The 23,190-nt window shown below is 37.6% G+C and overlaps 1 protein-coding gene across 1 annotated transcript in view; it reads left to right on the top strand.

The window, feature by feature from the left end:
* The first annotated feature begins 3,291 nt into the window (after nt 1-3,291).
* LOC139966412 (stAR-related lipid transfer protein 3-like) overlaps nt 3,292-23,190 on the top strand; it is a 28,982-nt gene continuing 9,083 nt past the window's right edge. The window contains exons 1-7 of the mRNA XM_071969377.1: nt 3,292-3,448; nt 9,078-9,392; nt 10,617-10,772; nt 16,618-16,677; nt 19,042-19,201; nt 21,675-21,806; nt 22,940-23,088. Of these exons, the coding sequence (XP_071825478.1) occupies nt 9,090-9,392; nt 10,617-10,772; nt 16,618-16,677; nt 19,042-19,201; nt 21,675-21,806; nt 22,940-23,088 (960 nt within the window). The 5' untranslated portion in view covers nt 3,292-3,448; nt 9,078-9,089. The remainder of the gene's footprint in view (nt 3,449-9,077; nt 9,393-10,616; nt 10,773-16,617; nt 16,678-19,041; nt 19,202-21,674; nt 21,807-22,939; nt 23,089-23,190) is intronic.

Raw genomic sequence — 23,190 nt, 5'->3', positions numbered from 1 at the left:
GAGTTTCAATGTTTTTCTAATTTTACGATGTTTTTACCTAATACTAATTGAATAGCATATTATGATGTTAGGTAAGTGGTTGTCTGGTTGATCAACTTCAAAATATAATCATACTACATAAGCCAGCTTCCTAGGCTAAATAATGTTTATCATTAATTGTTACAAAAATGTTTTAAAAAGGAAGCACTGCTAGCTAACATGTTTGTTACTTGCAATGGTACACTGGGAATGCAATAGGGCACAAGAAACTGGGGTTGCAGAAAATTAGGCAGACATGACATGAAATGCCCCTTACAGAAATTGACACAAATTATGCAGCCTTGCATCCAATGATAATCATTTGAGTCAACAAATCCACTGTCTCTGATTTCCTGGCTATGAGTCTTATCTGTCTAAGAAGGTATAAATCTTTCTTTGGAATGACAGTAACATAATATTTAATCACTCTGCAAAGAAGCCAACTCTGAAGTTATCCCAGCGTAATTAAAAAGTGGTCTTGCCTGGCCATGCAATTTGTGTACACAAGAGTGATAAGCACCCAGCTTTACAGCTGGAAGTGTGAACTCCAATATCAACTTTCTGCTGAAAACCAGAGTTGTGGCCTATATATGAATTCAAGAGTGTTCAATTCTGTAAGGGTCACTTTCATAGCATGTGTAGTATAATTGCACTAGCCTAGTTCTCTGAGTTACGGAAAGTTGTGCGGTATGTGGTTACTGTAAGTGAAATTCTTACAGTGTGGACACTGGCATTTGAAGTTACTTGTGTTCACAAAATGGTTAACACTTGGGAATGATTTAAACGGCTTCAGTTTACATGGTTCTATTGCTTTTGATTTCTCTTTTGCTAACTGTTTTGGCAATTTCACAAATCTGTTCAGGTGATGCAGAATTTTTTTGCAGGTGGTTCAATTCCACTAACAGAAATGACTCAGCCATACAGTTTCAAGAAGGAATACAAAGACATAAACATGTATATACCGATAACCGACAGTGAAACAGTTAGTTTCGCACATGGGCGGCAATCATGAGGGAGGGGGGGAGGGACGGGGACAAGTCTCCCCCAATATTTTAGGTAGGGGATATAGTATATAATATCCCACCAATATTTGGTGGCATACTTTGTGTGGCTATGAATAGAAAATAATGCGTGACATTATTTATCCAAATCATCTTTGGCGGTGGCGAAACCTTCATCCAACACATGCTGCATGAGGTAAGTGACACTTCGAGGTCGTTTCTTTGATCTGTGACCGTATAGTTGCCACTCATCATTATTATCATGTCTGTACATCTATTGTGTATGAGTGTACAGTAAGTATCTGTTCGTACACTCATATATATGATCCACATCGATATGGGTTCCCTATTTAATTTCTTTTTTTTTTGTTTTTACGATATTGTTAGTAATTTCAAAAGAGAAAATGCTGAAGATGCAATTTACAAGGCCTGGGAAGTGCCATTTACAGCGATCTGGGAGGCATTTTCAGCCAAAATTTTCTTGTACGCTTCGCTCCAAAAATGGTGGCGCTAAGCTTAGATAGTTTTCAATGCCGTATCTACGGCTCTGATAGTTTGCCTACAGTTTCGCCCCTCCCTTGGCAAATTCCTGGCTACGCGCCTGAAACCGAAACAAAGCGAAAATTGGGCTTAGTGATGAAATTTGATAACCAAAAACAAAAACAAAAAATCAATATATATATATATATATATATATATATATATATATATATATATACATACAATAAAGAGAAAATGAATCTCTAAATTTATTGGTGTTTAGTGTACATGCTGTACACTCGTCTTTCTTCTGACGCAGTAGTTTGATTTGATTTATTTATTTGTTTTTCACGTGTAAATTTACAGTGTGAAGGAAGTCTTCCAAAAAGCGTACAACAGCTTAACAAACAGTTTGGTTGGTTTGGTTGTTTAGTTTCCGTGCACAGGTGCTATGTAGTCACCGCTTTTCTTAGCAAGTTTTTTTTTTTGTATATCATAATGTCACGTGACAATACAGGCTGCTATGCTGTTCTCCAGCTCCTCGGGCGTGACGAAAGCAGCATGTTTGTTTCATGACGTAAAATCTAAACGAATAAGCCATGGCACAATAATCATTTAAAACGTGCTAAACTTATATAATGTCGAAAAAGTAGGCCTATATAGAGCAAATTTGATTTCCAATCCGATGTCTATAGTTACAGATTTTGTCAATTATCTAAATGACTCAATCAAGGATGTAATGTATATATGTAAATTTAACAGGAAACCCGATTGCGGTGCTTCCTAATGCTAAAAATTTGGACGGGTCGGAGATTAATAGGACGGGAAGCGATAGGACGGGGAGCGATAGGACGGGGATCGATTGAACAAAGAGCGATTGGACGTTGAGCGAGTGGACGGGAGAAGCTCTGTGCTCCCTCTGTATACTATGCCTGAGCACCAACCTGAAGCTATCACAGGATTCATCCCAGGATTCAGATTCATCCCAGGATTCATCACAGGATTCATCCCAGGATTCAGATTCATCCCAGGATTCATCACAGGATTCATCCCAGGATTCATCCCAGGATTCATCACAGGATTCTGAAGCTATCACAGGATTCATCCCAGGATTCAGATTCATCCCAGGATTCATCCCAGGATTCAGAAGCTATCACAGGATTCATCCCAGGATTCAGATTTATCCCAGGATTCATCTCAGGATTCAGATTCATCCCAGGATTCAGAAGCTATCACAGGATTCATCCCAGGATTCAGATTTATCCCAGGATTCATCCCAGGATTCAGATTCATCCCAAGATTCATCCCAGGATTCAGAAGCTGTCACAGGATTCATCCCAGGATTCAGATTCATCCCAGGATTCATCACAGGATTCATCACAGGATTCATCACAGGATTCATCCCAGGATTCATCACAGGATTCTGAAGCTATCACAGGATGCATCCCAGGATTCAGATTCATCCCAGGATTCATCCCAGGATTCAGAAGCTATCACAGGATTCATCCCAGGATTCAGATTTATCCCAGGATTCAGATTTATCCCAGGATTCAGATTCATCCCAGGATTCATCCCAGGATTCAGATTCATCCCAGGATTCATCCCAGGATTCAGAAGCTATCACAGGATTCATCCCAGGATTCAGATTTATCCCAGGATTCAGATTCATCCCAGGATTCATCCCAGGATTCAGAAGCTGTCACAGGATTCATCCCAGGATTCAGATTCATCCCAGGATTCATCCCAGGATTGGGATGAATCCTGTGATGAATCCTGGGATGAATCCTGTGATGAATCCTGGGATAGCTTCAGGTTGGTATGAAATCAACTTTCATTATCAAGCCCCTACTGACTACGTTATGTTGTGCAGTGGAATTCACGATACATAAAGGCGAAACTAGGCGAATTTTCTGCGAAGTAAACTCGTAGCAGCTGTTTATACACTTTTGGTATGTTGATAACATTGTTTTGAGTGATCTAAGTAGTAATGGTACTGGGTAGGCTTAGGCCTAACCTTGAAGTACCTAGTTCTGTTACTAGGCCTACTAGGGCAAAGTAAGGACCATAGAAATTGAAGCAGGACTAGCTTAGGCCTAACAACAGATAACATAAACCTAGGCTAGGCCTAGACAAATCTAGTCCTATTGTAGGACCTAGGTTGGTCTGTTACAATGTTGGAATGTTACAAACTAGCAGTGTATCAATGACAATTGACTTTATTTGTGATTGGAACTGTCCAAAAATTTTCTCCCGGGTACTAGTTTGCTAATTTTGGTTGGTTCCCCAAGGTATAGGCTACCTCAGTACATGTTCATTGAGCATTCAACCTACGCCTAGGTTTAAAACCCAGCTCAGCCTAAGCTACATAATGTGGGCATCAGCATTGTTACGAACGCAAGATTCTGCGTCTGGGACGCAGTGTTTTGGCCAGGGACGCAAAATCTTGAAATTGCTTGCATCCCACGGATGCAAACTTTTTTGAGAAACAAACCAAGTATACACACTCACAAGTAGGTCAACGGAAAACATAACAAAACTGTCAAAACACTTTTTTGAATGAACATTATTTCTTTTAAAAAAACACAACTTCTTACAAGAAGCAAAAGTTCTCCTACTCCTACAGATCATTGAATTTGTTTGAAAATAAATATATATCATCACAATCAACCATAAGGTACAGGGTTAAGAACACTCATTACGAAGATTTTCATGCTAAAAATATACAATGATGCTTTTCCAAAATTCCTGTGATTTGATTGGTTAATAGTCCCCATCCATTGTCTGTGAAAATTCTTGCATCTGTAGTGCTCAATGAACACAGAGTATGTTGTTTAACAACAATTACTTTACTGTGTAGAGAGAGTGAAGTTTGCGGTAAAGGCTATCATGTGTGTGCACTCCAATATCATAACGTTAGGCCTTGTCACATACAGTACATTTACCTTTTGACAACGAAGATTGTTTCTGAGACTATCACGTAATATTTGAATCATTTTTTTTTTATCAGAAAATGTTAATGAGTTGAGATAATCTATGCATTTGTGAGAAGCTAACATCTCTGATCCTGAACAGGATATTTCAGCTCACAGTATGTTTCTTCTCTCTGCATTAAGAGTAGCTAATTGTAAAATGTGCATTCTTACCATCAGTAGTTTCTGTTGCAAACATTTCTCGAGGTCCAATTAACCACGTGCTTCAGTAAATATTATTTTGGCGAAACATTCGTGTGTAAAGTACTGTACTTTAGGACATTGAACTGATTTTTTAAATCTACATTGCGTAAAAAGCTATTGACATAGACCTACTGTAATTTTCGTGTAGATGATTGCTTGCAAAGAGCCCAGGATAAATGTTGGATCAGATTTTAAGGATTTGCGCATGTGTAGTTGAAAATGAAGCTCGAACAGGCATGTGCATGCAGTAGTGAAGTGAACTGGAATTAAGCGAGAGATATGCACACTGTAGGTACAGTGATTTTTGAAGAGTTGGTTGTTGGAATCGCTGCAAGGTCAAAGCACGGAGCTACTACGGAGTTGGCGAGTAGGGAAGTAGAAGGACGGATGAAGGAGTGGGGACTGGGGTAAAAAATGGGTTGCAACAGGGCAGGTCCAAGCTATTGTATCCCTAGAAGCCAAATTTCAAACTTTACTGAAACACCCTAAATGTGGTGTCATGTTAAAGCTGAATTATTGAAGTTTCAGATTTTCATATTTTTTTTGAATTTTTTTGCCTATTCAAACAATTACAGCCAGCTAATTTGCATAAATTCAAATTGCAGTGTGACGTACGGGACATTTGGAATCCTATTTCGCTGCCAGCAATATGAACTTATTGAATATAAGTTATGTGGGACATGATACACCATTCCTTCCAATAATTTTGACATATTATGTTTGGGGGTTCATTAATTAAATATGCTAATTAGCTAGTGTCCAAATACTGATGTCCCGTACGTCACAATTTTCAGCACTTTTTTCAAGTTTTGATATGGAGGAACAATTTTTTTTTTTGTGATATTCTATAAAGTTCTAATTAAGAACATTGCTCAACAATATCATCCCCAAAAAATTGAAATAATATTCACTGCAAATCTAATTATCAAATTTAAAAATGTGACGTACGGGACAAAATGTGACGTACGGGACATAGTGTGGTGGAAACCCTGTATTTATACATATTAAACATGCATGGGCTCCAATGGGGACCTCTACTGGAAACCTTCCAACGCTTACAAGTTTATTTTGTTGAAAGCTGGTAGTTGCAACTTGTAATCCCTGCATGCCTGAAGAGCACATCATGGCACCAAATAAACTATTGACTGATGACCACCAACAGCCCGGGTGTTGTTTGACTATTGGGAAGTCAATTGTGCGTGTGGGGGATACAGAATCATCTACAATGCTATTCAACATTGACACTGAATGAGGACGACTTCAAGAATGTTGAGTTTGCATTTCAAAATTTCGTAGGCCTATTGTGAAGTGTGATTATGATAATGTGCAACTATGTTCTTGTTTCCTGAACTTAGATAGTAGACATTGAGATTTTTAGTTACAAGTGTAGAGTTTTGCTCGCCCAATTTTGCATAGGACAATCACTCATGAGTTTGTTCAATAACCAGTATTAGGTCTATAGAGTTTTCTTTGTTGTACTATGTAGTTTCATAAATGGACATTACGTGGCATTACTGTGGACATTTTGGTATACAGACCTGTATTTTGATTTTTAAATGGGATGAATCATATTTCAACTTCAGGGTCATTAGTGGGGAGTATGATACAGTGTTGTACAGTATATACCAATTTTTAAACAGTTTTGCATCAAAACTTTGCATCTTGAATCATTTGTGGTCTAACAAAGCAAGAATTGATGTTCTGACTATTTGGTCTGGTAACCAGTATTAGGTCTATAGAGTTTTCTTTGTTGTACTAGTTTCATAGGTGGACATTACGTGGCATTACTGTGGACATTTTGGTATATTTTGAATGGGATGGATCATATTTCAACTTCAGGGTCATTAGTGGGGAGTATGGTACAGTGTTGTACAGTATACTGTACATACCAAAACTTTGCATCTTGAATCATTTGTGGTCTAACAAAGCTAGAATTGATGTTCTGACTATTTGGTCTGGTAACCAGTATTAGGTCTAAAGAGTTTTCTTTGTTGTACTAGTTAGTTTCATAGATGGACATTACGTGGCTTGGACATTTTGGTATATTTGAATGGGATGGATCATATTTCAACTTCAGGGTCAATAGTGGGGAGTATGATACAGTGTTGTACAGTATACATACCAAAACAGTTTTGCACCAAAACTTTGCATCTTGAATCATTTGTGGTCTAAAAAAGCTAGAATTGATGTTATGAGTACTGATGTATGTGTAGAGTAAATTAATACTTTATGCATTCCATGTTTTATGTGGAATGATCTCACAAGTACAGTCACTGCTCTTTTCCGTATCCCAGAAAGAAGGAAATATGGCATGAAATTACCAATGACATTGTTCTGGCATATCAGCTTGTTATGGTATATTCAGGAATAAAAATATGAGTTTTCATAGTCAATTTGTATATGGACAAATTGTCCCGTACGTCACATGTCCCGTACGTCACAGGACAATTTTCATTTGTGTAACCACTGTACTGCAATGGCTTCATATTTTTTTCTAATATGTTACAGCTTAGCCCTTGGAAGGTTAGGCTATTCACTAGTTATAACAGCTTGATCACTGCCCTCCCAATTTCAGAGCGGTTTCAGCTTTGCTCTTTAGTAAAAAAAACACAAAATTCTCTGGTCCCGTACGTCACACTGCACATTAATTAAGATGGGACCTAATTAAAGCAAGTGTAGGAAATCTTTATGAGTTTGTAATAAAGTAGCAGCAATAACAAATATGAAAACCTGAAAAAGTTTCTGGAAAATAGATTTTATATAACTTTTAGACAAATTTAAGTCTCTGAAATGTCCCGTACGTCACAGTTCAAATAGCTTGGACCTGCCCAACAGCAGGTTGGTCGAAAGGAGGGGCGGGCCCGGCCGCCCCTGAAAAACAGCGAAGCTAAGGCACTGAGCATTTCTGCCCTATATTGTGTATAACATTCACAAAGTATAGGCTGTGATACTACACTATAAGTAATAGTAGGTCATACGATAAACGTTATTGGTTTTCGATCGGGACGCAAGCTTTTCACAGGACGCAAACTTTTTCGGGGGCTTGCGTCCCTGGGACGCAACTTTTTTCACTAATAACATTACTGGGCATAAGCCTTATGTTACTGCATATAGGCTATGCAGGCATTCAGTCACATATTTTATGGTTACACTGTAAACAACTGTTTGTTTAATTTTATCCTAAAACTCGCTTTTGAAATCAACACATGCAATCAAGCTGTCATTATTGATGTGTATAACTTCAGTATAAGTTGATGATAAATGTGCTTGGGTCAAAACCAACTCATATCACATCTGCAACCTGATTTTAGATAGAACTTCCCAAAATATATTACCCTGTACTTTACTGACTATTTTCAATGACCATATCAGATTGTCCAAGTGGAAACATATACTTACTTGCAAAATAGAAGTTAAGATTTAAAAATATCCAACTCTCAAAGGTCAAGTGTTCAATATACAATGCAGAGAGATTGCTTAGGCTAAACAGTACATTGTGCACATGTAAAAGTAAACAAATGTAGTTGAATCAAACTTTCTCAGGAGGGAATAGTAACAAATTTTCACTAAATTTTAAACTTAAACACATCATAAATAGATGGAATATCACCAAATGATGAATTACAGAAGAATACACATGGTTTTTTCCGCCCTTTCATTCATTCATTCAAAAAAAAATGTAACTGAAATGGAGAACAACGTTAGTGATTTGTACAAATTTCCGGACCCGGTGAGAATGCCTTAGACCAGGTAAAAATTGTTTCCTGTCTCTCTCCTGAGTTCCAGTCCAGGGTACCCATTCCCATCAATAGTATAAATGGCTAGTTTTATCAAAGGAAGTAACAAAAGTTTAAAAAACAATGTAATGAATGAATGCAGAAGAAGGATTGTAATGACTCATTTCTAGGCTAGTCCCCCACTCCTTCTCCCCATGTTCCCCCCCCCCCTTCACTCATCTTCTCATAGCTCTTTTCCCCTCCTTTTTTCTCCACATCTTTCTGTCTTTGTCCCTCTCCAGTTTATTCCCTACCCTGTTCCTTTAATCCACTCTCTGTCCCTCCACTGTTTATCTCCTACTGTACCTCTCCTCTTCCCCTGTTGCTTTCTTCTCTCCATCCCTTGTCTTATAATTCCCTTTCATCTATCTCATTGTGTTCACTGTGCTCATTAACCTCTCTGTATTCTGTTCATGTTTTTGTCCCTTCTGTTACTTGTCATTTAGCCTCTGAAGAAGATCCTGCTAGGATCGAAACGTCAGGCCAACTTACACATTCTATTGCACAGGCTCTCTAGTGGATAATCAGTTTGCTTACAGTTTTATTTTATTTTGATTTCTAGGCTGGCAGGTTTACGTAAAAGTTGAAAGACAATTGGTATTAAATGACTAACTGCATTATTATCATAGATAAATGGCACTATGGAGAGAAGAAATGAGCAGGACATACAACAAGCAGCACATATTCTGATCAATGGAGGTAACCAGATGAATGGAGGTAATCACCAAAGGTACATGACTCAATATCAGTACGAACAAGAAGACGAAGACCACCTTACTTATTCTCCTGTATATCCATCTGCGCAGAACTCAACCATCCAGATGAGTGATAGAGGTGTATGCTCTTCTGTCAGAGTCCCATTCTCTAGGAGGAGAAGGCTGTTTTGCCTCTTAACTGTTTTTGATTTCCTTTTGATGGTCATTTTCTGGTTTTTGTGCGTACAGGTAAGAATGATAGCTTTTGAACAAAAGATTGTTGCACGTTATCGAGAGGCAACATGCTCACGCATTCATATTCAGTAATTTTTTTGAATTTGTGCTAGAGTGCAAATGGAATCTACATGCAATGGTGATTTGTGTGTGTGTTTGTGCACTTGTTTTGTATCCTGACTGAGGACTTGAAGAAAGGAATTCCTCAGGTATCATTTGAAAAGAACCACCATGCCCTATGAAATCTATTGTTAAGGGGTCATGTTCAAGTTAGGGTACACTGATTTGAACAATGGAAGAAACAATAGGGTCCTCTGCATGAATGTAAAATGTACATGGGTTTGTATGTGTTGCCTTGGCTTGCATAATGTAAATTATATTAAAGCACGCCGTCGATGACCTTTATACCTGGTATTTAGATACACCTAAATCTAAAAGAACCATTTTTTTCTGGGAAGGACAAAACTTATATGATGTCAACTGATCGCGTGAATCCAATCGTAGTCAAACTAAATCTTGTGTATCTATGTGCTAAATTAAATATTCTCATACACAGTATGAAACGGTGCAAGGAATCACTCAGTCATGTGACATTCTTTTTAAATGGTACTGTATGGTTGTGAACAGGGACTTGCCTGACATGTGGATTATCCATTCACTCAATCTTTCCCAAAGGGGTCAAAATTTCAGGGAAATCGTACCTTTTGATGATTATGTGATTGTTTGCTACCTATTTCTCCCTTCAAAACAAAAAGAGGGCTTAGGCCAGTGTGATCATATTGTTTTCATTCCTATCATAATGATATGCACAATGCAGCTGTCATGATGTTATGCTATAGATGCTTTTAGATCCAGTGGCAGTTATGGTATCAATGTACAGGTGGTGTCATTACTGGGACATGCAGGTTTTTGACCAGAAATAGTTGTAACCAGACTTCCCCAAATGGACTTCTCTGTCGTTTCCCTTGATCGTGAACTTTGCATATAATTTAATGCCTAGAGATCTACTTTTCTTATGTCGCGCACTAAACCTACAATGTTAAGAGTTTTACTAAAAGTAAATAAAACGAAAATTTGCAAGGAAGGCAGCTCAAAAGTTCCTACCCATACATGTTAAAAAAAATTACATTAATGTGCCTATAGTAATGTAAGGATAGCATTGCAAGCTCGATTTTTCTCGTTGTAAATTTTTCATTTTTCTTGGTATTTTTTTTTGCATCTGTTTCTTTGACTTTCCAGTTCTTAGCAGGAAATTATGATGGGTTCAAGTGTCAAGTTGTAGACTACAGCTTTAAGACATCCATGTTTGATATGGTTGTATTAGCCTTCTGGAGAATGGTCTTTCTTCTTCTAGTTTATGGACTAATACGGAGCGAGAAGTGGTACGCTGTTGGGGTAAGTGGTAGAGATTGGCAATCCATGCATTTCTTCAAGCAGTCGTTGGTGTTTGTTTTGTAGTGTATATTCTACGTGTGTTGGAAAAACTAGCTTGGATATGGATCGTTTTTTTAATATTTTCTTCTGTTTTTGGACAGAGAGAAAGTATTGGTTTCAAGGGAAATTATATACTTCTGTTTTTTCTTAGTGTTTTGTTAATCATTTGATCAGCTTTTACATGTTACCAATTTTGTGAATGTTCAGGATTAAATGGTGATACATGTTAAAAATGTTGATCTCGGTCAACTGCATCATAAATTATCATTGCTTAGCATTTTGGTTATTGTTACAGTTGACAAAAGCAAATTAATTGTCCATGTCAAACAGCTTTAATGAACTTTAATGAAGTGGTAGGTCTATAATGTGCACCAGAAAAAAATCAAATGATGAAATCTGTAACTAGTAGTTCTGTCAAATTCTGAGGCAGGAAAGACTAGTTACCATATACTGTATGCTGGCCCTAGGCATCATGCAGTGCACACTTCTGTAGGGGGCATGCAACTCCTTTACATAAAGTCAGTCTATGAAAATGTTATGGGCTATGAATACCCTGAATATCGGAAACCAAGGTAAGTCAAACCAGTGTCTATCTAGAGAGAAAATGAGAGAATAAAAAAAATACACACTTTTAACTGATTTCATTGAGGCCCTTATATGATGCAGTAAATATTACATATAGATCTTGATGACACAAGAACACACCCCCAAAAAGGCCTAGTACTTGCTCACAACGTTTATGAGCCCTCGTCATAAGAAACCATTAAATGTTAATACCCAATTTTATTGAGTTTTATTCAAAGTTGAACAAATTTTTCCTCTTTTTCCCCACGGACTAAAGGCAGGTTGGCCCAACCCCAGCCAATTCCGACCCCTTTCCCAAGATAGTATGTAAATAAATTTTTACGCAATAGCTACTTCTGACAAAGTATGAAGCATGTGGTCAAAGGGACCACAAATATTTATGCGAGTTTGTGATGAAGAAATTACTGTGGTGTGAATGCACAATGAAACATACTGTGAGATGTTAGCTTCCCACACAGTTCATAAGTTTTCTCAACTCATTTTGTGATCAAATCAATGATTCAATACTGTACTGTACAGTACATTACTTTACAGTTCAGTACAGTACTGTATAGTAGTTAAGATGCTGAGTATATAGATCTGGATAATCGTTTGCCCCAAGAAACAAAATTAAAGTCTCCTCGTAGTTATATTGCATATTTCAGTCAAATCAGTCAAGACCATTGTAATGCAAAATATTTATGAGCATCCATGGCTCAGCTTCAGTGCATTGACATATTCTGAAGTACGTAGATAAGTTGCACTTCAAAACTCAACAGTACAGCTGGAGAAATGTGCCGGTGAAGGTATTGGCTTATGGAATGACTAGTACTTAAACCTACAGTATGAAGAAAGAGCTGAAGACCCATAGTATAATCTAGATGCTTCTTGACTGTACACAGTGTCACAATATCTTTCTTCACCCTACATCACAGGACCACCGGCACATGTTTTAAGTTCCCCCCCCCCCCAAAAAACAAAATGAGAACTGTCGGACCAAGATGTGATTATAAGATGCATGATGAAATATAAGAGCTTTGTATTTAATGAAAGTTTGGCAAATAGAAATTGTTTTTTAATTTATAACTACTGTAGGTTGACAGCATTTGATGATGATAATGACCCTTCAATATGTATATATTGAAAGCTGTTAAGTTCTTGGGAATAATCTTTGATCATAGTAAGACTGCCAAATGTTACCTTGAAGAGACATGACAAATGTGCTCATTGAAATCGTTTTTCGTTTATCACTTCACGTATAAACACAACAGGTTCAACATTTACGTAAATTGTAATTACAGATGGAAATGGTGGAGTAGCTAGTTTAATCTTAGGACTGCTGAAAGTTCCTTCTGGGAAGGGGCTGGAGGCGGGGGGGAGGGAAAGAAAGTTAGATCATGTGATGGAGATACTCATACAGCAACTTGACAACCACTGCACCAATATCTCTTAGTCACTCTTCCAAAATATCAAACCATGTAACATTTTATTTTTTGAGTTATATATGTCTGGTTTGCCGTCCTTTGCTAATTACATTGTTGTGAGCAAGAAGTGTGTTAGTAAATGGAAAAAGGAATCGATACCTTGCTGACTATGGAAGTATTACCCTGACTTACCTCTGTTAATCAATGCAAGTGTCAGGTGATCATGACATCCTTTTACCTGATCGAAGGGATTTTTCTTGGGAAAACCAAAAGCGAAAGTCAACTTAAGGTTGTAGTGACAAGGTGAATGATGTTTACAGAATTCAATGAACGGGTATCCTACAGTAAGAACATCTTGAGAAAACTGTTTCATACTTTACTTGTGAAGTAGTAATGTCACCTAGATAATGTTATATTAGACGTAGAATTGGGAATTGATGCTTAAGTAGTCCAAATCACCATTTGGCTGTTAAAGACCTTTACATATTGAGTGACATCCCTTTCAATTTGATATATTATTGGATGTGCAGTAAAATCCAGGGGAGATATTCGAAGGAAGTTGATCTCATTGAATATATATCTTGTGTACATGTAAGGAAGACACTATTGAAACATGGTTACGGTTCTTACCAGCATTCTAACTGAACCTAGAGAAGCATGATATTAAAGTCATTAAGATATGGCTAACTGTCCCCTACTGTTTTAAACACTCAAACATTTCACACACACAAAAACACAAGCAAAAAATACGCTCTCAAATTCATCAACAAATAAATATATTTAAAGTGGTGATTTGAGTTAATTTTGATTAAATTTCTTTCACTGAAGGCCCACAGCAGTTTGTATGTATACTGCAAATGCATATACATTCATGCCAGACTGTGTTCATATTTTTGTTCACTCTCTGTCAAGTGGGATGACGAAGTGACCGCATGCCTTTTGAAAATTCTCTGGGCAGTCTAGGACAAACTTTCTCTGGCCACTTCCAACACAATGAGTGCATACAGTAGTACGTCTTGGAATGTGACTTTCTACCACAAACGAAGAATCTATACTTCTGTTTGTTGATCTATGAGACCTGAAAGTTGTGTTGTGTTGGGAATTGCATTGAAGTTTATCCTTCTACGGTGTGAATTTCTACAATGTTTTCACGTTATTAAAACACTTATGATAAAGAATAATAATTATTATGTATATACATAGAAAATGGTTTAAATAGCGTTTAAAGTTTAGTTTAAAGACGGTGATGCCATAATGTGTTACATTGCAAACTTTAAGGAAAAATACTGTGTGAGAAATAGTGTATGAAAACATTTTATAATTTGGGATGTGGGTACCATGAGTTTGGCAACATGGACTTTTTGAAGTGAAAAAAACTTTTAGAGTAAGTTTCATGAGTTATTAATCTAAATGATGGAATATTAAAAAAGTCAGTTCCTTTTTCCTTATATCCTTATTTGTATCTTTATACTGCATGTTCAAATATATTGCTTGTTCAAAAGTTGACATTATACTGAAAGTTTTATGAGAACTTTGTTAACCTTTCAAAACTGAATGAATACTAAACAGCTCCTTGTCCCTCATACATGGGTTGCATCTAAATATATATGGCCATAAAGTTGATGTACATTGGATGTACTGTAAATGTGTTATTTACCACAGTACTTAGTGGTTAATTACTCAGCACTTTTCGTTCTAAAGGTAGAAAACTAGAAACTGAAGATTGTATCTCTTCCAGTAAGATCAACAACAGCTATATAAACTCCCAAATTTTAAGCTATTTGGTTGTGCAAAGGTAATTTGTTTTCCATATTTTGATATGATTGTTGTTGCAATGGGTCTTTGGGAATACACAACCAGTCCTGTTGCCATTATGGTGACCTGTTAGAACTTATCTTCAACTTCCCTCCAACCCATGCCCCAATGTTTCTGATCTCATAAGCCCCCCGCCCAGTAAGTTAGATACAGTTTCACAGCTTTACACAACTTTTACTGTTCCAGTCAAATTGGATGCTGCCACTGCAGTAGAAGCAATTTCACTGTAGTGTAACATAATTTCCTCATTACACTGCTGTCAAATTTAGCTGGCTGTAGTGAATTCCTCTTCACAGCGGAAGTGGAAATTCTTTTAGAATTGAATATGTTCTTGACATGTAAAAGAGGAACTTAAATTGAAGTATCTCCAGTGAAACTTACTGTAAATTGAATATCTATGTGACATTTTCCAGATATTGCTAGATGAAATTGCCACATAAATGTACAGTATCCGACCCGTGTAAATGCTAGGACGTTATAAAAAAAAGGGGGAGGCGGGTGATTCCCCTCAGTCAATTTGATTTTGTTGTGAACTTCAATTTTAGGTTTGTTGATGGATTTTCAATAATTTTATTGTATTTTAATGTATTTTCATGCACAATGTTATTGATATTCACTGTCCAGTGTAATGTACTGTTATTATTATTATTCAAAGTATGAAATTGTTGTAAAAATGATAATTCCAGTCTAAGTAAAAAGTTTGATGTAATCGATCCTTTAGCTAGGTATTTCCATCTTACTCAGTACAGGAACCTTTCGTTATTTGATGGGGTCAGAGTTCATTTGAGGTCAAAAGTTTGACTTGTCAAAAGGTTTGACTTATAAACATGATATAAACTCCAAAAGTTCAACCTTGGATGAACTCATACTTGGTGTATATATAGACCAACTCTACAGAGTCAAGGAATCTTATTGTTTGCACAGGTCCAAGTTTATTTGAGGTCAACAGTGGGCAAATTCTGAAACCTTGATAACTTCAATTAGTAAAACTCTGAGATGAACTTCTGACAAATATGTAGGCCTAGACTAGTGCAGAACCTTGCTGCTTATCCAGAGTTAACAACATTGGTCACAACTTGAAAATATTGTGTGCAAAATTTAATAGTATACATACATACATATTTACTGCTCTCACATAAAACATTATAATATATTGGCTATCTCAGGGAATAATTAAACTTCAAAGTTTGTGAAGTAGTTTTGACAGCTCTAAATTTTGTCTCCTTTGACTTACTTCAACTTGGTTCCTGTTTTTGGTTTTGATGATAATTGTAACCTTTGCATTCATGATGGCGTGTATGTGTGTGAGTGCGTTAGTGACGCCCAGCTTGTAAACACGATATCTCAAGAAGGGAAGGTCAGACCAATTTCATATTTGGTGTGTAGAAGTACCACATTAAGTACAAGAAGCCTATTGTTTTTAAAGGAGGTCAAAGGTCATTTGGGATCACCAGAGGTCAAATTGTGAAAACCTTGTAAACACGATATCTCAAGAAGGGATCATGTGCAGACCTCATATTTGGTGTGTAGATGTACCATATTGGGTAAAAGAAGCCTTTTGTTTTTGGTGGAGGACAAAGGTCATTTGGGGTCACCAGGGGTCAAATTGTTGAAACCTTGTAATCACTATATCTCAATACTTGATGCTTAGTTTTAATGTGTAGAAGTACCACATTGAGTTAAAGAAGCCTATTTTTTTTGTTGGAGGTCAAAGGTCATTTGGAGTCATCAGATGTCAAATGGTGAAACCCTTGTAAACATGTACACCCTCACTATACATTACGTCAGATTCATGGAGAAAACTGCTCATGTTTCATCATCGAAACCACAATGCATGTTTACATTCTGGTTAAGTTTGTACTTGTATACATATAAGCTATTTGACCATTTTGCAATGCTGGGATATTGGATTATATGCCCAACAGTATATATTAATATTGTTCTGTTTGAGTACCAGAAAGATACATCCTAAAGTTTTAAAATAAACTTTTTTGATCTTGCAGCTTACGACTATTGCGACAAGTGGCACGGTTATCTGCAAAACTGTCCTATATAATTTCTCTGTAAGTATACACCATTATCTATATATGCTTGCTATCATATTGTTCTGTCAACAAGATTAATACTTTCATGGTTTATATAATTTGAGGGTATTTATAAGAGATGTGCTTAAACAATAAAAAACCAGCATGATTGATGAGAAATTCCAGGAATGGTTCAGTGGTTAAAATATAGACTTCTATTTCATTTCATGCTTCAGTGGCATTTTGTCGTTGATTAAAGTGAAATTAGATAAAAAGAAAAGTAGAAAATAATAATACTGTTAGTTATTATTTAGAAAAGGGAAAAATGAAAGTCTACAATGATAAGAAGGCCTGAGACGGAATAGAGAAGACTGACTTCATCATCACCTCTGAGGCCTTTTACAACATTTGAGCATACAATGGAGATCAGGACCTTGTATTCCCTTGGGGGGTACTAAGCCGACCTCAAAGGTTTTTAGAACAGCAAAGGAGCTTTAGGCTAGCTTGAAAATGTCACAATGATTGCTTACAAATTATCAATCAACGTTGTACTACTTCCGTACAATGGTGGGTCGTGGGTCAATGTTTTAATGCAGAAGTTGGGCAGGTAAGTACCTGGAGATCTCGGATCCTGCCATCCCCAGAGCATTTACACTACAATCTGGATTGCCCCAGTGGGGAGACAGGGTCCTCCCTGTTAGGGGAGATTTGTGTTCGCCATTTGTGGGGTCTGAACCTGTGTACACGAGCATCCACACCGCGTAGTTGAACAAGACCTACAGGATTGACCTCCTAAAAAATAATGCAAGACAGAGGAACATAGCCTACCCCTGAAACCATTCAAAGTTGTATTCATTGCCATTTCATTAAACATGTCCTTACAAAGCTTTTTAAAAAAAAAAAAAGAATTGCTGAAAATGTTTAACCTTAGTCGGATTAATTGATTACAGTTATCAGTTGATCCTGTTATATTAAAAGTTCAAATGTGTACTTAACTTCTTAAGATAAGCATGGGAAACAACACATGAGATTGGTTTGATTGTCTATAATACTCATTCTGTCTATCATATTGTTTTTAATGTATGTTGTATAAATGTTAGATGGCCTAATGTTTTGATTCCAGCATAATCTTCTTCAGAGATTTAAATTTGATATTTTACCAAGTTTCATATATGCAGCTTCTCTTTGCATTGTTCTTAATGTAGTTGCATTTCTTAAACGTTATTCCTGATTAATTAATATACTTGTTTGTAAGGCCTGTATTGAATCATGTGGTATTTTAAACTTTGAACATTATAGGTACAGACTTTACAGTGCAATTTACTTGGAAACCCACACAATGCCCATTCTCTTTGATTTGTACTGCATGTTAACTTCAGTTCAGTTCAGCCCTAGCCATGTCAAAAAGGCTGTAGAGATTTCCCTCAAAAGCTGCCTTACTCGCCTCTCCCAAACCTCCTCTCCTTCCTCTCTTTGATGTTATCAAGCCAACCTTTCTTTCTTCTTCCTTCCTCTTGCGCACACCTCTCCCTGGATCCTTGCCAAAACTAAGCTGTTGCCTCTTCCAGTGATCATACTTTCTCAACTTCCTCTTCCTCCCTTCTTCCAACATTCCTTTCTCTACAGTGATACCAACTCTCCTAATTTATTCCTCTGTATGTCTCTCTCTCTCTCTCCAGCTGACTATCAGAACTCTTCTCCAAAGCCACAGCTCAAAAACATCAATTGCCTTCTCCTCTGTCTTTCCCAAAGTCCAGCTTTCACAGTCATATAGAACAAGAATCCAAATCATAGCCTTTGCGAGCTTCACTTTCAGCTGCAAGCCCATGTCCTTAGACTTCCATACATCTGACAATTTTTCTAACTATGCTCTTGTTAATTTAGTACTTCAGTAAAAGTATAAACAAAATTAGATCTGTGTTTAATGTTAAGTCAGGAAACCATCAATTGTGATGTTACAAAATGACTAGCAATGGCATATAAATGCTGGAAAGATTTCATATGGAATTGAACAGCTCCATTTGTCGCATTTTAATTTTAATGTAATATTCGGTATCATATGTTGTGTTTCTTTAATACGTTGCTCGTTACTGGGAACCAACTCGTATGTCAGTCATACAAAATAAACTTCAGCTTCCTTTGAGCCAAACTACCACATTAAATGTCTATAGGAGATAATTTAAATCTGGTTTGTAATATGTGTTTGCTTTTCATGTCATAGCTAGAGGTATGTGAAGGGGTCCAAGTTGCATATACTCCTTCCCTAACATAAATATGTAATCACCAACCACCAGTCCAACCCATTCCCGGCCTTTCAAACACATAATTTATTATTTAAAGCCAGTTTATACTCCCTTGCGGATTCTGGTTAAAAACTTCTTTCTTTACAATCAATGTTCTCAGGATACGGGGCAGGAACCGTCATGCCCTGGGCAGGGATCTAACACCAAGTTTACTGATGTGGTGATCTTAATCGCTAGTTTCATCATCGTTTGGTTTGAGTTGTGGATCTTAGATTTTAAAGTCATTAAAAGAGAGAGAAGACTGAATGCAGCAGCAGCTGGTGAGTAACCTCAGTTTAACACTTTGATGAGAGGGTGTGTGTCAACACTGCTGACCTTATAAAGTATCCCAGAAAGAAGGAACCACTTCCAGGAGGTGTTTACCAGGCACGTAGCAAAGGGAGGGCGGGGGGGGCAAAGGGGGCAGCCGCCTCCCCTTGAGCATATTTTTATGATTTTTTTTAATGTTTTATGATATCGCTAGTAATTTCAAAAGAGAAAATGCTAAGATCATGCAACTTACAGGGCCTGGGAAGTGCCATTTCCAGCGATCTGGGAGGCATTTTCACCCAAAATTTTCTTGTACGCTTCGCGCCAAACATGGTGGCGCTACGCTTAGATAGTTTGCAATGCCGTATCTGCGGCTCTGATAGTTTGCCTACATTTTCGCCCCTCCCATGGCAAATTTCTGGCTACATTCCTGGTGTTTACCAAATGTTACAAGTACTTGTAACAGCATTCTCTGTGGTGTGAGTACCGTCAGGAGTACAAGACCATAATCACGACTATGAGTCCATCATTTTACAGTAATTTCCTGTGGTACAGTTATTCAAAATGCCTTTTTGAAATTGAATGACATCCTTAATCTGAGCCATCTTTTACGCTGGGTAACTTTTTCTTATTTCCTTGAGCAAAATAGCTTCATACACAGCTCCGACATGCTCTTCTTGTAGTGGAACCTTATCAGCCTTTCACATTTCTCGCAAAGTTCATTACGTAACCGGGGTGTAGAGGCTTGGAACTCATTACCAGTAGCATTGATTTGCAAGACAGAGTATACGCTCTTTTAGGAATAACTTGACAAAGCATTATTTATCAGCATGTACTAGTCAAATTTTACTGTTGTAAATAAATCGAGTTCTCCTTTTCTGTGGTGATGTCATTGTCGTCCTACACGTTAGGTGATTGCATGAAGGTACTACATATGTAAGTGATGTGTAAGTAAACTTGGGGGGTGGATGGGTGGGTGGGTGGGGGCAAAACAGGGACCATAGGTATTGTCAGCTTTGGGATGGGTTGTTGTAATGAGTCCACTTCTGATTGAAATGGCTAATGTCTATTGGTTCATCTGCTTGTGTTATTTCAGGGAGTAAGCTCTCAACAAGCCCTCAAAGAGTTTGTTTAGTTAATTTCCTTCACACCATGTTGGATATATGCATTAATTTCTTTATTTATACTCTGTATTATATATATGTATGATCATGTGGTGTGGAAAACGAATCAGGTATATACAAGTAAAAATCCACAAGGGCAAGCATCAATACTACAGACATCTATTCTAGAATAAGAGTGGAAGTACAGACTCATAATAAATATTCCACATGGGTTCAATATTAATAACTAGTGTACCTGCCTTTAAAGGAAACATTTTACCCTTTTAATTTGCACTCTGTAAGAAGAAAACACCACAGTCATATCAAACTCAGATCTAATTTTCATGTTATGTTGGCAGCATGATACGTAGTAATTGCTATCAGTAGCTGTTTCTCTGAGAAAGTCTTTACATCCTTTGTTTAAATGACCTGGATTTCTTCACTTGTGACAATGCTACAGTAGGCCCTTCTCCAAAGGAGGTCAGTTGTTATCAAAAATTACGATAATCTCTCTTAGCATTGCCCAGTTTTCCAAGAGTATGGCAAGGAGATTTACTTTACCTAGACACTTTCTCATAAATTTGAGCTTCAGCCAGTTTCCTCACCTTTAACAAATGTCAAAGAGTTTTCTAAATGGACATGTGACATCATTGACATGCATTCAGAGTTATTCCTTAGCGGTCATTGTGTTCCCACAGTCACATCAGTTAGAAGGTTTTTTATGGGTGCGGGATGGGGTTTCATTTACATGTTTTTGAATATTGTGAGAGTGAGGAATAGGGACGACAGTCTCATTTCTGTTCAAAGCTTAGACATACCCCAAACCTTTGGAAATAAGGGATGAAAGGTGCGATGGAAGTTGCTCACAAGTGTCCATAATTTGTAAAAGAACAGTGTTGTGACAGTTTGATATTTGTTTAATTTATGTTATTGGTGATTGGAACCACACAAACACCAACCTGAAATGATTCATGTTCACGGTGTATGTCACATGATTGGTTGCATAATTCGTTGATGGTTCGTTCTCTTATAGTAGTCCTGTTTAAACAACAGACTTTGATTTTTGTATAAACCTTTAGCAATTAGGTCACTGTTTTCCCAGCATGGAGCGGTAAACTTCAATGAAAACCAGCTCAACCAGGGTCAATAGTGGTGTTACAATTCTCCCCCCAACCAGGGTGAATGGTGGTACTATGACTCCCCCCACCAGGGCCAATGGTGATGTTACGGTCCCCCCCCCCAATTGAGATCTTAACAACACTCCATGTACTGTTATGACTCACTGGCACAATCATGCAATATATTTATTGTTTCTGCTGTGATTATTGTGAAATCTTTGAAGGAGTGATTTAATGAAGTGATTTGCTGCATCTTCTTCCAGCCTCTTCTCACAGAGACACTGATGAACAATCTCCACTGCTCAGTAACCAATCATCAACGAATCACAACACGAATAGATCGTCTCGGAGGAAGAAACATCAAGAGTTTTATTCACCGTTTGACTCTCCAGCAGGTGAAGCCTTTATTTTGTCAGTCTCTCTTTGTATTTGTATTTTTAATTTCTTGTACCATTTTTTTTCATCCTAGCTGTTTTCCAAGATAGTGATTTACGATCAAAATCCAATAAATGTTAAAATCTTTCTTAGTTAGTATTAAAATTCTACAAAATTATGCAGTTATAAAAGTTTTCATCTCTGGGTTGAATGCCATGTGGCTCTTAAATAGGCTTTCCTCACACCCAATAAAGCCTTCATAAAGTGTCATTTCAGGACAATGGACAAAACAGATTTCATTGTTTGTTTCATTCATGTTTCAAAAACCTTGTACCATTATTTGGTATTAATTTATCAAGAGTCCTGAATGGCAATGAAACTGCTGAACACTGAGAATATATATGACTTTGTTTGCATGTTTAGTAGATGCATGGAGATCACTGTATATTATTAACAACAGTTGGACTTATCAACACAACTAGCAAGTCAATTTCCTTTGCAATCATCAGAGACAACTGTCAAACAAAGAAACAATACCCACTCTACCAGGTCAGGTGGTGGGTTTAGGAGAATTTCCCGACTTGATAACTTAACAATTGTCCATACTGTTCAGACCACACAATGCTTGGAGAGATCACTGTTTGTTCTTAGGTACAGCTGGACTCATCGACACAACTTACAGATCATTTCCTTCTGCAATCATTTTGGGCCATCAGTTAAAAGAACTCAAGGGCGTAGGAACCGGGGGGACTGGGGGGTGCCAGCCCCCCAGTGAAAAATGTGGAGGGGCGGAAGTATCATTCCGCCCCCCGCAAGTCAGAAAACCCCTTTTTCATTTCCATATGAGAAAAAAAATCTCATTTGGAGCACCAAATTGCATCTAAGGCCAGGTGAAAATACAAAATTAAGTTTACAAAATGGAGTCGGTGTTGAAGTGTGCTATATTGCACCAAAGTGCATCTGAGGCTATCTGGAAATGCAAAAAATTCCAAGGGGAAGGGGGACACCCCTTCCCCCTTAGACCCCTCCCCCAGGTCGGTCATCAGTCTTCAGCCCCCCCCCCCCACTCAAAAGTACCTTCCTACGCCACTGAAAGAACTTGCAATGTTAACACAAAGATATATCCTTTTACCTTTCTTTTGATGCGGTGTAGATTCTGATCTTGAAGATGTCAATGATGAGGACGATCAGTTCTCGGGTAAAGAGAGCTCCCACTCCTACGGGGCCGTTTCAGCGTCCAACTTTGAGTCATTGCCAAACAGCCAGAGAGGGAGCACTATTAACCTAGCTGCTTCTTTGCAAGTAAGCTTTTTCTATCCTTGTGAACTTTCCACCTTGTCGTTGATAATCTCCCCCCCCTGCCCCCCCCCCCACAAGTGGTATGGTCATGCATAGTAAAGGCAT

The sequence above is a fragment of the Apostichopus japonicus genome, chromosome 4 (assembly GCF_037975245.1).
Source record: "Apostichopus japonicus isolate 1M-3 chromosome 4, ASM3797524v1, whole genome shotgun sequence".
Lineage (NCBI taxonomy): Eukaryota > Metazoa > Echinodermata > Holothuroidea > Aspidochirotida > Stichopodidae > Apostichopus > Apostichopus japonicus.
Note: the sequence above shows the minus strand (reverse complement) of the source record. Positions and strands in the feature narration are given on the sequence as shown.